We start from the raw sequence: 14,483 nt of genomic DNA, 5'->3' as shown, positions 1-14,483 counted from the left end.
TTTGCTGGTTTCCGAGCATGGGACACTGACTGCATCCCTCCCCTCCGCTCTCCCCACCTCCTCTATGAAAGGAGATTTAAACCTCCACAGTGCTGTTAAGAGCCCCTATTGCAAGTCCTATAATTTAACTGTACTTCTATTCCGTGTTTAACATCTCTCCATTAATCTCTGATGAGAAGCACAGAGCACAACCTGTGTCCCCCACCCCCTCTGCCAGTCAGGCATGTCTTGTTTTAGCCTCTGAGGAAAATGAAAGTCAGCCCCTTAGGCTCACGGTCTTGGCATTAAGAGTCACAAAACCTCATGCTGAACTCATCAGCAATGAACATCAGACACTCTGGATGTGCTGAGGGGCAGCGTTTCATATGGGACCAAAATACCAACTCCAAACAATGCCATAGAATGCTTCTCCGAGTCCCATTCCTCTCATTCTTCTTTCTCAACAACAGTCCTTTGGTCTGTGTGCTCCGCAGTCACCTCACCTCAGGTCACGCCACGTCAGTGACTGCCAGTATCAATTTGCCACCCAGAATTTCATGGCTTCCACCCCTACACTTAGCTCACTAGCCAGTACTGTCTCCCTCAGCCCTGCATTGCATTTTTTAGGGATGGTAGGAAGGAAGAGCACTGAATTCAGCTTTGTGAAATGTGACTGCCCCCCAGCAGCCTGACAGAGAGCCTTTCCTTCTTGCTTTAAGTCAATACTGTACTGGGAACAGAGACCCTAGGGCTCTCTACTGTCCTAATTCAACCCATCTTATAGAAGAAATGAAAGCATAGGGGAACCCAGTCCCATGTCATCCTAGGACATAGTAGCGGGTTATTTCAGAGCAACCCGCCATTGTAGGGTAACCATCAACTCAATCCATCTCAGTACAACAGGGTTCTGAAGAGCGCAGGCAAACAAAGCCCTTTAGTTTTGGCTTCTCAAGGTTTTAAAAATTCAGATTATTGAGCTAATCTGCTCAGCCCCATCTTCTGAAATAGCAGGCACTAGCCACACACACATAATTTCTCCTCCCAACTCTCATGTGCTGGTCTTGCTGCAGGGCCCTATACATGTCTGGCCTGCAGATCTGGTTAGTAATTCAGTAAGATCAATGTGGTGATGGTTCCAGATTAGATGAAATCTGTTCTGCATGCCAATTTCTCAGCCAGAAAGCATGGATGACATCTCACTGGGTTCACAGGCACTGGCATGCTGTTTTTTATTGGCAGTGAGTGGGTGTGGGCTAGGTTCAGGCACTCAGGAGATAACAGGACTCATGCCACGTACCTTGCTCAGCCAGGCCGGCAGCACTCATGGCGGCCGAAGCAGGGGTGGAGCTCTGCCTGCCAACTGATTGGTCAGAATCATTCAGTGGGAGGAGCCGTAATAAAGCAATAAAGGCCAATCAGCAACAAGAGAGAGCAAGATGCAAGTAAATTAGAGTTAAAGAAAGGTGGGGAGAAAAGAATGTAAAGTTCTGAATTAAAATTTATTTATGTCCTTCAAACACAAAAGACAAAACCAAACTGGACTACAGAGACCAGTCTGGGGGGGATTCCAAGGACCTGGGAATGACGTTTGGAAAGCCATGGATTTAATCATAAGTTTTGAGAACCAATTTGCAAGCTATGGATTTCGATGTCAGCGAAGCCAGAAGGAACAAACAGTGGGGTTCTGGTCTGATTTGTTTATTTTAAAGTCAATGGGCCTGTAGTGAAGTGTTTTGGGAGAGGCTCTGGAGGAGGCTGCAGACCCCATCTAAATCTTGTCATGAAGTCATGTATCAACATACAACAAAACCCAACATGAGTAAGAACAGAGAGGCGAAAAGGAACCTCTCAAGCTGGAGGGCATCCATGACAAATCTTTCTGTGGTAGAAAACTAAATTCCACAAGAACAGCTAACACAACCAACCCTCTGGCAGCCTGGAGTTCTCATCCCCAAACGTGTATTGTTTGGGAGTGAAAAGCTCTGGCCTCACCCAGAGTCAGAGGTGCTTAAAAGTGAAGTCAGATTTTTCAGACATAGCATATTCAGCGACAGAGATCCGGAACTGTAAAAGGAGGTGGTGCTAAAGACAGGCTACATACTGGTATTTAAACATGGTTCTGAGCAGCACCAGCACCACAACTTGTCTAAATGAAGGAGCTTCAAAGATTTTTTTTCAATATAGAGATTGCCTCATATCTCAAATTGCCTGTCACTTGGAGCTGGGACAAATTCCTCTGATGTCAAGGGAGAGTGACAAAGGAAAGATAGGCTGGAACAGCATGGAAGAGTGAGACATTTGTTCCCCTCTGTCCTGCCACCAGGAATATTCAGAAATTTGTCCATAAGTTCATAGGGAACAGGCCATTCTCAAAGAGAGGAGACACAGTGAATGCTGGCTGTAGAAATACTTTTTTCACCTCTCAGTTTTAGCATGGATTTTCTAAAGGAGCCAGGAAGGAATCTTGGTAAGAAACTTCTAGACCCAGAAATTCTACAACAGGGAATCTCTTCTCTTTCAAAAACAAGATGTCAAATGGACAGTTAATTTAGCAGCTTTTTATAAATCAAAACCACCAAAACCCCCACAAAAACTCACCAAAGACTGTCAGAGATGAAGCAATTCCAAATTTGATAGATTAGCACTAAAACAGGAACCAAAAGCACTAGGGGGATTTGAGCGCCTCTTTATCAATCCCTTCTGACCTCACCCTGTAGTGCACTTATATAACACATGTCAAAGGCATATAAACATCACGTCAAAGGCATATAAACATCACTGACTCCACTGCAAAGGTCCAAGAGGTTGTGCACCCTCCAAGAATATTTATATACTAAGATCCATTTGTGATGGAGAAGACAATTGGTCCTGGGGCTCCCTACATGCTTCCAATAATACAAATAAATAATAATAATTTCTCCCTCTTGTGAACACTGGTATTTTTTCTTCCTGTATTTCAAACAGAGTAGAAGAGCTCTAGAGAGTTTCTGATTCAGTTCTTTATCTGTGTGCTAGGATCATCAATGTTAGCAGCTGCAGGGAACACAAATGTGGAAACCACATGTGTTAGTTAACTGCTGCTGCAATACTGACAGGGAGGAGATATCTGTTATTTGTCCATCCTATAAAAGTTTGATTTTAAAATAAACTCCTTTGTGATGGAGTGGGGCCAAGGGTCTTTAAAATAGAGAGATTTAGAATCCAGAGGTCATTTCTCACAAGATCTTAATACACACAAATATCTGAGGCCTAAACTACTTGACAGCATCCTCCTTAAGAGGAAAATTAGTGAGGGAGAAGTGGTGGGGAGTGCTGTCTATTGACACCTGTTTAACTCCTGAAGGAATAGGTGCCTCCATGACTACAGCTGGTGGAATGCATCTGAGGAAGTGTGACCACCTTCTGCGATCTCACAGGATGACAGCAACCTTCAAGAGATGCCCACTAACACCAACCTCACCTTAACCGCCATTGCTCAGCATAAACCAGGAGGTGTGCCCCCAAGTCTATCACAGAGCCTCTCAACACTGGTCCTGGATTCACAGGAAGAATATCCCTTCTGCCAGTGGATCAGTAACCCAAGGCCTCCATGCGTCGGACACAGGAACACAAAGACTGGGGCATCCCCTGACTGAACTGAAATAACTTGTGTAACCATCTGCCATGATGGTGACTGAGGCACAATTACTCTAGTAATTGTCATGTAAAGTTGAAGTTATTTCAAAGAATAAGTATTCTCCATTGCACTCCAATCATTCTATCTGAAAGTCTCTGACCTTTCCTCTGGAAATGTCCACTGACTTGCTATTGAAACGTGGCTCAGGAGAAACAGCTCCCAGCAATTTACATGACTGATAGCTTAGCGTTTCATGTTCCCAAGGTGCCAACAGGTGGCCGGATGGGGGTGAGTTATCTGTGTGGCACTCTTCCCCCTTATGAAGAGGTATTTTCTAACGCCAGCCTTGCTGTAACACTCACATATTCAGGCATTAGACCAGAACATTGGAGTGCTTAGGAAAGCAGCAAGCACATCAGGAAAAGTCAGCTAGATGGAAAGAGTTGCACTCAACAACTCCCTCCTCCCCATGAGGGCAGGAATGGAGGGAGGCATTTATTCCTCAGCACTACTACATTCATTCTGTAGAAGGAACTAATAAGGGTGAGAGAGAACATGAAAAGCGGCCAGTCACTTCAAATGGACAGGATAAACAAGCAGAGAGCGAGGGACAGAAAAGGGGAGGGGGAAAGGAGGAAAAGCGGCTTAAAAAAAAGAGCAAACCTCTCTGTTAATATATAAGTTAACCCTTTTATTTGGATTTCTCTCCCACCTGCACAGGCTACTACAGTTAGCAGGGGGGAAAATGTGCACCTACATTTTGCCCATACGCTTCATATCCTCAAATTTCCAAACAACTAGTCCCAGGCACGTACAGGTCTGCAATGCAATGAGATCAAATGACACTTTCAGAGGAATTAATCTGCTTCAGCTCCACAGGGAAGTCTCATGGGCAGGATCTGAGATTGCCTTTCCATCTCCCAGATGTACCTTGCTTCCCCACACTTTGGGGCAAAGGAGGGGAGGCAGAATTCATTGAAGCTCAAGCTTCGAGTACTCAACCCAGGGGCATCAACTTTGGCTTCTATCATCACCAGCCAGGGAAATCCTGGTTCTCTTTCATGTGGCTGTTACTGGAGAAGATAGCCCTGTGGTTTTTCCATTAGCCTCTGCCGACCCCACACAGAATCAAACATCCTTAAGCCAGATTAACACAGGAAATCAGACACGGAAGACAAAAAGTTAGTTTTTAAGGGCCAGGTTTGTAAAGGCATTTAGGTGCTGGTATGTTCAGTATTGCAATGCCTAACTGATTTAGGAGCCTAAGTGTCATTTTCAAAAGCAATCCAGGCATGTAGGAGCCTAAATTCCATTGACTAAGTGCCTAAATCCCCTTTGAAAATGATATTTGGGCTCCTAAATCAGTTAGGCATTGCAATGCTGAGCACAGCAACACCAAAACACCTTTAAAAATCTGGACCTAAGTCTGTTTCAGAAGATGTTTTCAAACATCTCACTACTGCTGCAGAAATCCACCTCCTAAAACATCTACCGCTGTGCATTTATGTGGCATGCAACGTGAGAGTGGAGATTTATAAGGTTCAGATGGTCTAACTGCCCCATTGGGCTGGAGTTCTTGCCAGACCCACTGAGTGTTCCAGCACGTTCTCCATTCAGTAGGTTGAGGATACGGCAAGAATACCCTTTTGTAGCATTTCAGCACCCCCTACTTCCTGCCGTAAGCAGGCTGGGAAGAGGCAGGAATGCAAAGATGCCAAACAAAAAAAAGTGTTAACGGACTTTTTGTGAACCTCAGAGAAGTTTGGGGGTTGGTGTAACAGGAGGACAAAGGCTGGTGGTGGTCCTCATTGTCATATAATTTTATTTGCCCTGCTGAAGCATAATTTCACTCTTACACCAGAAAAAAATGCACAGTTGAGAAAAATAATTAAATCAACAGGATCCAGAGATGGGAATAAAAACGAAGTTTATTCACCAGCAAGAGGAGTTTTCGGAGTATATTACCATAGCAGATCCACATTTCTAGGAGTCCTGCACCATTCCTGAACCTTTCTAAAGCATTTTAATAGTGATGGACAAAATTCATAACACTGTCTAATTTTTCATTAAAATTTGACCACATTTCCTGTTTAGGAAGTATCCACAAATAGATCACATAGCTCTCAAAATCTGTTTGTTGTTCAAAATTTCTTGGCCAATTTCCCACTTCATAATCCACCTTTAAAATTCACTTGAGCTGGTGAGTTACTTCAGACATGTGGTCTCATTTCAGTTCCATGAATGGACACTTACATAACACAGCGCAGTACGAATGTCAAATATTAATCACATACACAATTCAAAGTTTGCTTTTGTTAAATAACAGAGTTTAAAATTCAGCCTCCAAGTATTCCTATTAGAAAAGCTCAGCCACTCAAACTTTCATGGAAGGCAAACACAATATGCTTGGGGAGTATTTAATTATACTTGGTTTTGGAATTTGAATATTAATTTATTACTATTTGCTCAGGTCTACAGCTTAACATTTACAAGCACACATACTGTCTGCAGATCCAGTCTCCCTGTCACAGTTATAAAGGACTCTATCCTTAGAGCTGTCCTCTGCTCACCTCACTCTCACCTAAAGTAGCTATAAAAATTTCAGATGAGAGGATGAAGGTGGGGCAACATGACTGTAGAGGCAACACATGGAGAACTCCAGTTATTGCCAGGTTAGCTTCCTTTCTCCCTCACAAAGCTGCCTCTGCTTCTCCTCCACACAGATGAGCAAGCAATAGCAATTCCCAACAACAGAACTGAGAAGTGAGTGGTTAAAGATGGAGGATCAAGCACAAGGTCGAAGCACCACTTAAATCCCACTTATGGTCTATTTTGAGAGTTTTAAGTGGTGCACAAGACTGGCGATGGCCCACTGCATGGCAGTGAATTTCACCCTGAATGACTACTGCTCTACAAATGAGCATCCAGTTTAGATCCAGAGCTGGCAAGTGATGGTGAATTGAACTACAAGTGGCAGCCGTACAAACCTTGGTGATAGATACATTATGGAGACAAGCTGTGTAGGTGGCCACTCATCTGACAAAATGAGTTCCAGGTTCCTCCAGTCTAGAGCTCATTTGGTTGTAGTTGTCTTGGCTACTGAGTTTCATCCATCTGGATGATTTCTGGACATATCTCACTTCCCTCAAAGGCTATAAACAAACAGGACGACTCTCAAAAGTAGTAACTCAGTTTTTGACATATAATATATGCAGTCTAGTCACTACCCCAAGCCCCCATGAGTGTGTTATAAGGCAGTAGGGGACGAGACCAGAAGAGAGAGATGGTTTGCTTCAGATGAACATCTGAAGCCAATTTGGGCAGAAGTTTCAGGTGAGCAACACAGCACTGCTTTGTAAAGAAGGTCCAGTGTCAGAGTATGGATTTCACTCACCCCCTTGGCAGAGGAGATAGCTACCAGGGAACTAACAGTAGCTCCCAAGTGGTTCAAGGGACATAGTCATAGGCCTAGTACCTTGAACTGACTGACAACAGTGTATGGCTGAATGAGGACAAGGTCCTTTAAACAGAATAGTGAAATGCTGAGATCAAGTTAACTACATTAACTGTGGAAAGGGATCCAACCAAGATATATCTAGTAACCGATTGAGGAGGAGCCAAGCAGTGTGAGGGGTAACACGTTATTACTACTACTACACATCTAAGAAAAGAAATTTATCCGTTTATAAACACATGCTTTTCTGGTGGCAGGAACATGGGACTGCGACAAGCCTGCTGCTTCACCCCTTCTGAATACACCACCCTACCAGACATTAAGGACTCAAGACCCAGGCCTCCAAGCATCGTCACTGAACTGGAGGAGAGTTTGACCTTTGAGAGTACTAGGACTAGCCAAGGCTCGAGACATCACAGGCAGGTCAGAGCATGACACCTAGCCCTGTCCCATTTCAATCCCTCCAATGGGAAAGGGGAACATGGTGACTCCAGTTGGAACCCTTCTCCTAGCAAATCCAGGACCCCTGCCTGGTCTCATGTGTGTGAGGCACCTGAAGCATTGTTTTAAGAACTGTACCATGAGGTGACCCTGCCTTCTCTAGACCAAAGACTGGAGGTTCGGAAGTAAAACAAGACCTTGTTGTGTGAAACATACAGTCAGGTCTCCTGGCTGGCAAGGAGGAAGCTGAGCATTGCCAGCCAGATCTCCCTGGCTGGATCTATCAATCCTTTGTTTATAGGAAGGGTGCCTTCTCCTTCATCTCCAGCAGGCCAGCGAGTTTGTGCACCTTCTCCAGTACTGCCGCAATTGGAAAGTCCAAGGGCTAGGCTCAGCATCATCTCCTGTAATGCCTTATTATTGTCATCACAGCAAGACTAACAAACTAAATTTCATCTACTCTTCCTCCTCCTTCAGTGCAGAGATGTCACCTCTCAAATGAGCCTGCCACAGCCAAGAGATAGTCTCATGCCCCAAGAGCCATAAGGCCCAACAGTCACGCAAATCAAGACTTGGGATCCCCACTTTCACTGAAATGTTAGAAGTCTGACCTCTGACCAGGCAAATATAGTAGGGAAGCCATCAGCAGGGGAAGTAGGAGCAAAAGCTAACCAGATATCGGACTGGGTTGTAGATTTGTAAGGCTCTACGTGAAGGGGAGACCTCTGTATCAGAAGGCCCAGGCTGGCTCTGAAAGCTCTTTAGAGGAATCTCACGTTACAGCAGCCCCTGAATTTTTGTTCTTGTGGAGTCTCCCCCATCAATGAGTATGGGAGGATTGGAAATAGAAGACCAGCTCTGTAGCACTTCTTTCAGACCTCTTTCTCAGAGTATCTCCAAGTCTCTGAATGACTAGTACAGGGGCTCAGAATAGGCCACCAGACCCAAATATTTCCTCCTCTTTTCATTCAGTGATGAAACTGAAACTTCTGGCTCCAACAACTGGCTCCGGAGATACAGACAAGTGAGCAGACAAAGCCTCCTCCAGCATGCTTCTAGGCCTGGGAATAAAGGATGCACAGCCAAGCACCACTGACTTCTCCCAGGCATTTGAAGTACCCAACACGTTGGTCTACAAGGGACATTTTCTGACCCAAAGAGAAGTGCTCCAAACCCAAACCCTTCCCCTGTCGCATCATAAGTAGGCAGCAGAATTAGTCTTACTAAAAATTAATTCAGTACTATTATTTATTGTAAACATTAATCTAAGAATAACTATGTTAACATTTAAACTAAACAAAGCTGTGTCACTGAGCGAAGGAAAACAGACCCACAACTGCTTGTACGTACCAGCGGGAAGAGGGGAAACTGAGGACCGTTATAGGGGAAAGGGTTTTCACAACCTTACCTGACGCAATGGCTGCATGAGAGCACACAGGCCCTCCTAACAATTAAATTGCTTTAGAATCACTCCAGGCCCACAAAGTACAGCTTTCAGCTCCTGCAGAGACATTTCCCGGGGCTACATGTACACTGCAGCTGCGAGGTGCGATTCCCAGCACAAGTAGACAGATTCATGCTAGCACACTAAAAATAGCAGTGTGGATATTACCGCATGGGTGGGGACACAGGCTGACCTGAGCACCGACTCAGGGGATCAAGAGGCTTTGGATTTTAGACAGCTAGTCTGAGCCACTGTTCACGCTGCAACATCCACGCTGTGATTTTTAGTGCGTGTCTGTCTCCATGTGCTGGGAATCACACCTCTCAGCTGCAGTGTAGATGGATCCTTTGCACAATTACCAAGGAGCGTGTGTAAAACTGCTGCTACAGCCAGCCTGATCTTTCTCCATGTCCTGACATGCCTGTACAGGCTGAATTTATAGCAGGGCCAATGATCAATTCTCAAGCTCCTGTGGGCTGCCCTGCTACAGTTCTGGGGTTTGGTGCACAGCTCTTCTATTTGAATAACACCACTAGAATGGCATGAATCCCAGCTGGAAAGGAGATGCTACCTGGATTTCACGAGTGACTGTGTGTGAGTGTTTTTTGTTGTTGCCGTAATTAGGAGTTTCCTGCATTATACCATAGATAGTATGTACCTGGTGCCCACCATTGAAGCATTTAGCAAAGGGAAGAGAGATGGAGGAGATCCCATTATGGCTGCTTTTCATTAACCATCTCTAAATTACGCTCCAAATGGAGAATTGGTGTATGGACTGTAATACAGCCAGGCTCAGTAAAATTTGAATTGAATTACTGCCCAGACACTACCTTTCAAAGAGGAAAACATGGCTCAGAGTGGTCGAGTGGTCTAAGCTGTGACAGATACATGGGCTTGAAGAGGTGTATCAGCTGGGGATAAACACTAGTGATAGCACAACCCAGCAGCTTGGCAGTTTTAACAAACTAAATGTACCTTTCAAAACACTCGTTTGACTGAAACGTTTGGATCGGTGTTTTCAGTAAGTGCACAGAATGCTCAGCAGGCAGCCAAGCTAATGCTCAACGAACCTCACAGGACCACAGCCACTTCAGAGACAGAGATGGAAACACCTAATAGCTTGCATGTTTGAGACTTTCTGGTTGAGCCAGGGATACTCAGCACCCTAATGGCTATTCTCCCTTGAAAATATCATTCTTGTCCAGTGGTGGAGCCAGGTCCCTGGCTCAGGTCTGAGGGAACCATTGTTGCAGTTATAGTCCCTGATAATTAGGGTTTCCAAAGGGAAAACTGATAAATGCCAACTAGAACATCCCAAACATGAGCCTGCAACAAAACATGAGGGGATTTTGGTAGCAGACTGGATTCCCCTCTTGTTCCAGATGCAGGCTCCTCCCCGAACTAGTCTAATGTTTCTCCCTGTTGGTCACCGGCCAAGGCAAAGCTAATAGATTTTGGAATGCTAAACAGAACAAGGCCCCTCTCTTTTCTGACTCACCCTCTAAGGGTTAAAATGCATCCAGATCTATGCAGAAATAAGGGGGACGGGATGAGGGTAGGGAGAACTTACCAGAAAAGTTCCGTGAGACCAGCATTGTTGTGAGGATTGCACCCTGTGGGGGAGAAGAAGAGAGCAGGGATAAATAGCGATAAATCTCAGACAGGGGATGCAGAAACCCCAGTGGTTCAGGATTAGACCAAGGTCCTCTCCATCTCCCAGCAGCTGCTATTGAACGGTTACATTACTTTGGGGCTGGAAGCCAGGAGACCAATCAGCATGATAGGCAACAGGTCTTAAGCATGGAGTGCTTCTTTGGTTATTTCAGCTCTCTTTAAAAGGGGGCCAGGTGGGTATAGGGCATGGAGAGAACAGACCCTAAGGGAAATGAATTTCTGTACCTATAGAAATCTCCCAACCTGCAAAGAAACTTCTAGAGTACCTTATATTAGAGGATCTCAAAAAGCACTTGACAAACTTTAATGAGCTAAACTTCAAGCACACCTTTGGCAAGGAAAGTATTTGCTCTACAGCACAGAGGGAGAAACTGAGGCACAGACAGGGGAAGTAATGTGGGGCACACTTCAAGTCAGAGGCAGATCCTGGAAGAGATCCCAGCTCTCCCAGCCTTGTGCTTCAGCCACAAGACCACCACCCTCTCCCATTTCCCCTCCCAAAAAAGGCGAACACCTATTCACCTTCAGCTTTCTTCTGGCATTGAACTTCCTCAAGCACTCCACAGTCTCTTGTCTGTGCATCATGGAGGCCACAGTGGATCGTTGCTGGAAAACAGGAACAAGGAACAATTGTTAAATAATTGTAAACAAAACAGCAAGTCGAGTTTTCCCTCCAGCTCTCTGCTCACACACTACAGCCAATATGCACACCAACATGACTGAGCAGCTCAGCTCTGGGTGCCCTGCTCCTAATGGACCCTGGCTCCAAACTGCAGAGACCTGGTGACAGAAACCAACTGCAAGGTGACATTAACCACCCCCTTGTGGTGAGAGGTTCTAAACAAAGTGGGTTGTTATCACAGACCCATGTCTGAGAAAGTGAGTCATTAAAGAGCAATGTTCTCCATCATTCAGACACTAAAGAACAAAAACATATCTGAGGCAAAAGTGTATAACCAGCAATTACGCTGGGTGGGAGGAGGGGAGGGGAAGAGGCGGATCTTGTTACTAAATCTCAAAAGGAAAATTCAAGCCAGCGAGTGAAGACCATTGTCTGGCTATCCTGATGCCTCTTGGACAAGGCTGCTCTTCAAACCTGCAAGCACAAAGCCAGCCCTCAGTACCCTGCATCAGATGCGGAATATGATGTTCAACATACAGCTGGGGAGTCATATGGCTCAGTTAGATAGTTCTACTACAACAACTGACAGCCTGAGTGCAGCGTCCAGCCAGTGGAGAGCACTTGTCACCAGCACTCGGCTGGGGTCACATCAGCTGCAAGAGAAGCATTTTGCAGAAATGTTGCCAGAGAGTCAGGGAACATTCGGAAACTGGAGGCTGATGCCAGACTAGCTCTTGCTCTAACACAGAACTACCAGTCTGCATTTTCTTTACAAGGACAGTGGGCGAAGGACTATCATGCTGACCCATAGGCATCACAGCCCTGCCATGAGCAGCTCTCTCTTGGTTCAAACAAATTCATTAAGACCCGGTAGCACAGCATGCACTGTGCTCAGATTCTGCAAAGTTACGTACGGAACCTCTACTGTGACCTCAAACCTAGTTACCTCTGCTTTCAAAGCTAGTTACAATCTCCACTGGCTGTTGCGGGGGGTGGGAAGGCTGGAGCATCCCCTTTGAAAGAGCTTCTTGCTGTCAAAGTTCACATCGTCTCCTCTGAAGCCAGAGATGCCTGAAGTCATTCCAGGTGTCTTGCTAGTTTGGCCTTGAATGGGTCAGGAAATATACTATCGACCATGTAGACATCTTCACTGACCACAAAGCACAACTGTCACTGGCACTAGAACAGGAGTGCCCTGTACTGCCATTGGAAATGCACAGCTAAGACCAGTCGCTGCCTACTGGTGAGCACAACAAGTCTCTAGAAAGGGAATCCGCGTAGGGTACATGGGTGGGGACTGAAGTGATTTATGGAATGAAACCATTACACTTTGCAGAATGGCCAGCCAAGCCAACATGGGCAAAGAAGGAAACCATCTCAGGACATTTCACATTAATCCTGTCATGTGGGCAGAGTTATTGCTTCTCAGATAGTGCCAGTCACAGGCACTGAGGCTGCAAGGCTCACAAAATGAAACACACAGTTATTAGATTACAGACACACAAAATCGGGGATGGCCAGAGCCTGAGCTGGTATGAATGGGCATAGCTCTGGTGACTTCTCTGGAGCGACGCCAATTTATAATGTATACAGTGTGCACAACACATATCAATTTGAATCGCTAACGAGAGCTCTCTTGGGGAATGGAGGAATCACCACCGCCACCTGTCGAGAACCAATTGTGAAGGTGGGTGTGCACAACGAACACACTGGAAAGGGGAGGCGTGCCTGTCTCAAGTGTACTCTCTTAGTCACATAAGGATTATACTTCAGGATCCTCTTACTAGCTCTGCAGAAAACATGAGAACAACCATGCTCCTGGTCTGGAAAGGAGAAAGCTCTCAAGGGAGAGAGCTAATCAAAGCTGCTTCATGGCCACTAGCATTACACTTATGGCTAGAGGCAATATGGAATGTTTGTAGGTGTTACGAAAGCACTTCACATTTTCCTGTGAAAAACAAAGAGGCACTATGACAAACTGGGGCTGGGATGCAGAGTTCAGGATCCCCAGGTGCCAGGCTATTCAAGCTGATGTCTCCCTAGATACGGCACATGACAATGATCTGCACTGGCAATCAATGGTTATTGGATAAAACAGCCTTTAAATTAAAAGCCATTTGTTCTGCATCTCTTCACTATAGCAGTGGTTATGTAATGATATAATAGGTGGGCTTTTCCCATGCCAGCACCTACAAGCTCACAGTTCAAAGCAAACAAACATGCTTGATTAGACAGCCCCTGATTTCTGCCCCTAGCTCTGCCCTCCAGCTCTAGTAGCCTGTCCTCCTAGCACATGGCTTCAGCATGCACAACGGCATGACCTCCTAACAGGTGAGGAAGGAGACACTTACACAGACCCATGGGTGTTTGAGTGCTTGATCGGCCGTGATGCGTTTAGTCGGGTTTATCGTCAGCATCTGATTGATCAAGTTCTTTGCTTCTGGAGTCACTGTGTCCCACTCAGGTGATGGGAACTAGGAGGAAGAGAGCAGAAGAGATGAGATGCTAAACACAACCCTCCTTTGCCGCTGGAGGAAATCCATTTCACCACACCAAGCCCTGCGCAGGCTTTAACCCCTTCAGCACCATGACAACTAGTTGTCACCTTTTGGGTACACCCACAGTGTGAAAATACTATGGGACTTGACAAATACATGCACCATTTTGATGGCGGTACAATGGATGTCCACGGGGCAGCTAAACAATTCAAGGAACTTTTCAGGATTCAGTCAGGCCTTGGGCTTTTACTCATATCTGTAAGTCAATTCAGAGTAGCTTCCTTCCCTTCTCGAGCATTTGGTGCAGACATGTGAAAACAGATGCAGAGTCTCCTTTAACCCCCCTCCCTCTTCCTCCCACTCCCTGTGCCCACACACTAAAAAGCTGTAATCATGCTTGTAATATCAGAAATTGTTGCCTGGGGAATGGGAGACATGTCAGAGGCTGGTAACATGTGGGTATGGAGATGAAGGGCAGAGATCTGGAGTCCTTGAACTAATAACACTCCATGTGCAGTTCAGCACATCAGTAAGGATGAGGACAGTGCCCGCAGGTCTTTTGGGGTGTTACAGATGAAAGCACTGTGAAACTACGGGCACATCTGCCCAGCAGCTGGGAGGTGTAATAGGGTGACCAGACAGCAAGTGTGAAAAACTGGGAGAGGGAGTGGGGGGTAATAAGAGCCTATATAAGACAAAGCCCCAAATATTGGGACTGTCCCTATAAAATCGGGACATCTGGTCACCTTAAGGTG

The 14,483-nt window shown here is 45.6% G+C and overlaps 1 protein-coding gene across 15 annotated transcripts in view; it reads right to left on the bottom strand.

Moving 5' to 3' along the window:
• The window catches only part of CAMK2G (calcium/calmodulin dependent protein kinase II gamma), a 163,689-nt gene that overhangs the window by 52,743 nt on the left and 96,463 nt on the right, over positions 1 to 14,483 (bottom strand). For all 15 annotated transcript variants that reach the window (XM_030569650.1, XM_030569651.1, XM_030569652.1 and 12 more), the window contains exons 10-12: positions 13,582 to 13,704; positions 11,131 to 11,214; positions 10,505 to 10,547 (exon numbers count right to left, since the gene is read on the bottom strand). In XM_030569650.1, the coding sequence (XP_030425510.1) occupies positions 10,505 to 10,547; positions 11,131 to 11,214; positions 13,582 to 13,704 (250 nt within the window). The remainder of the gene's footprint in view (positions 1 to 10,504; positions 10,548 to 11,130; positions 11,215 to 13,581; positions 13,705 to 14,483) is intronic.

Source organism: Gopherus evgoodei, chromosome 7 (assembly GCF_007399415.2).
Source record: "Gopherus evgoodei ecotype Sinaloan lineage chromosome 7, rGopEvg1_v1.p, whole genome shotgun sequence".
Taxonomy (NCBI): Eukaryota; Metazoa; Chordata; order Testudines; family Testudinidae; genus Gopherus; species Gopherus evgoodei.
This window is presented reverse-complemented; position numbering and strand designations above follow the sequence as displayed.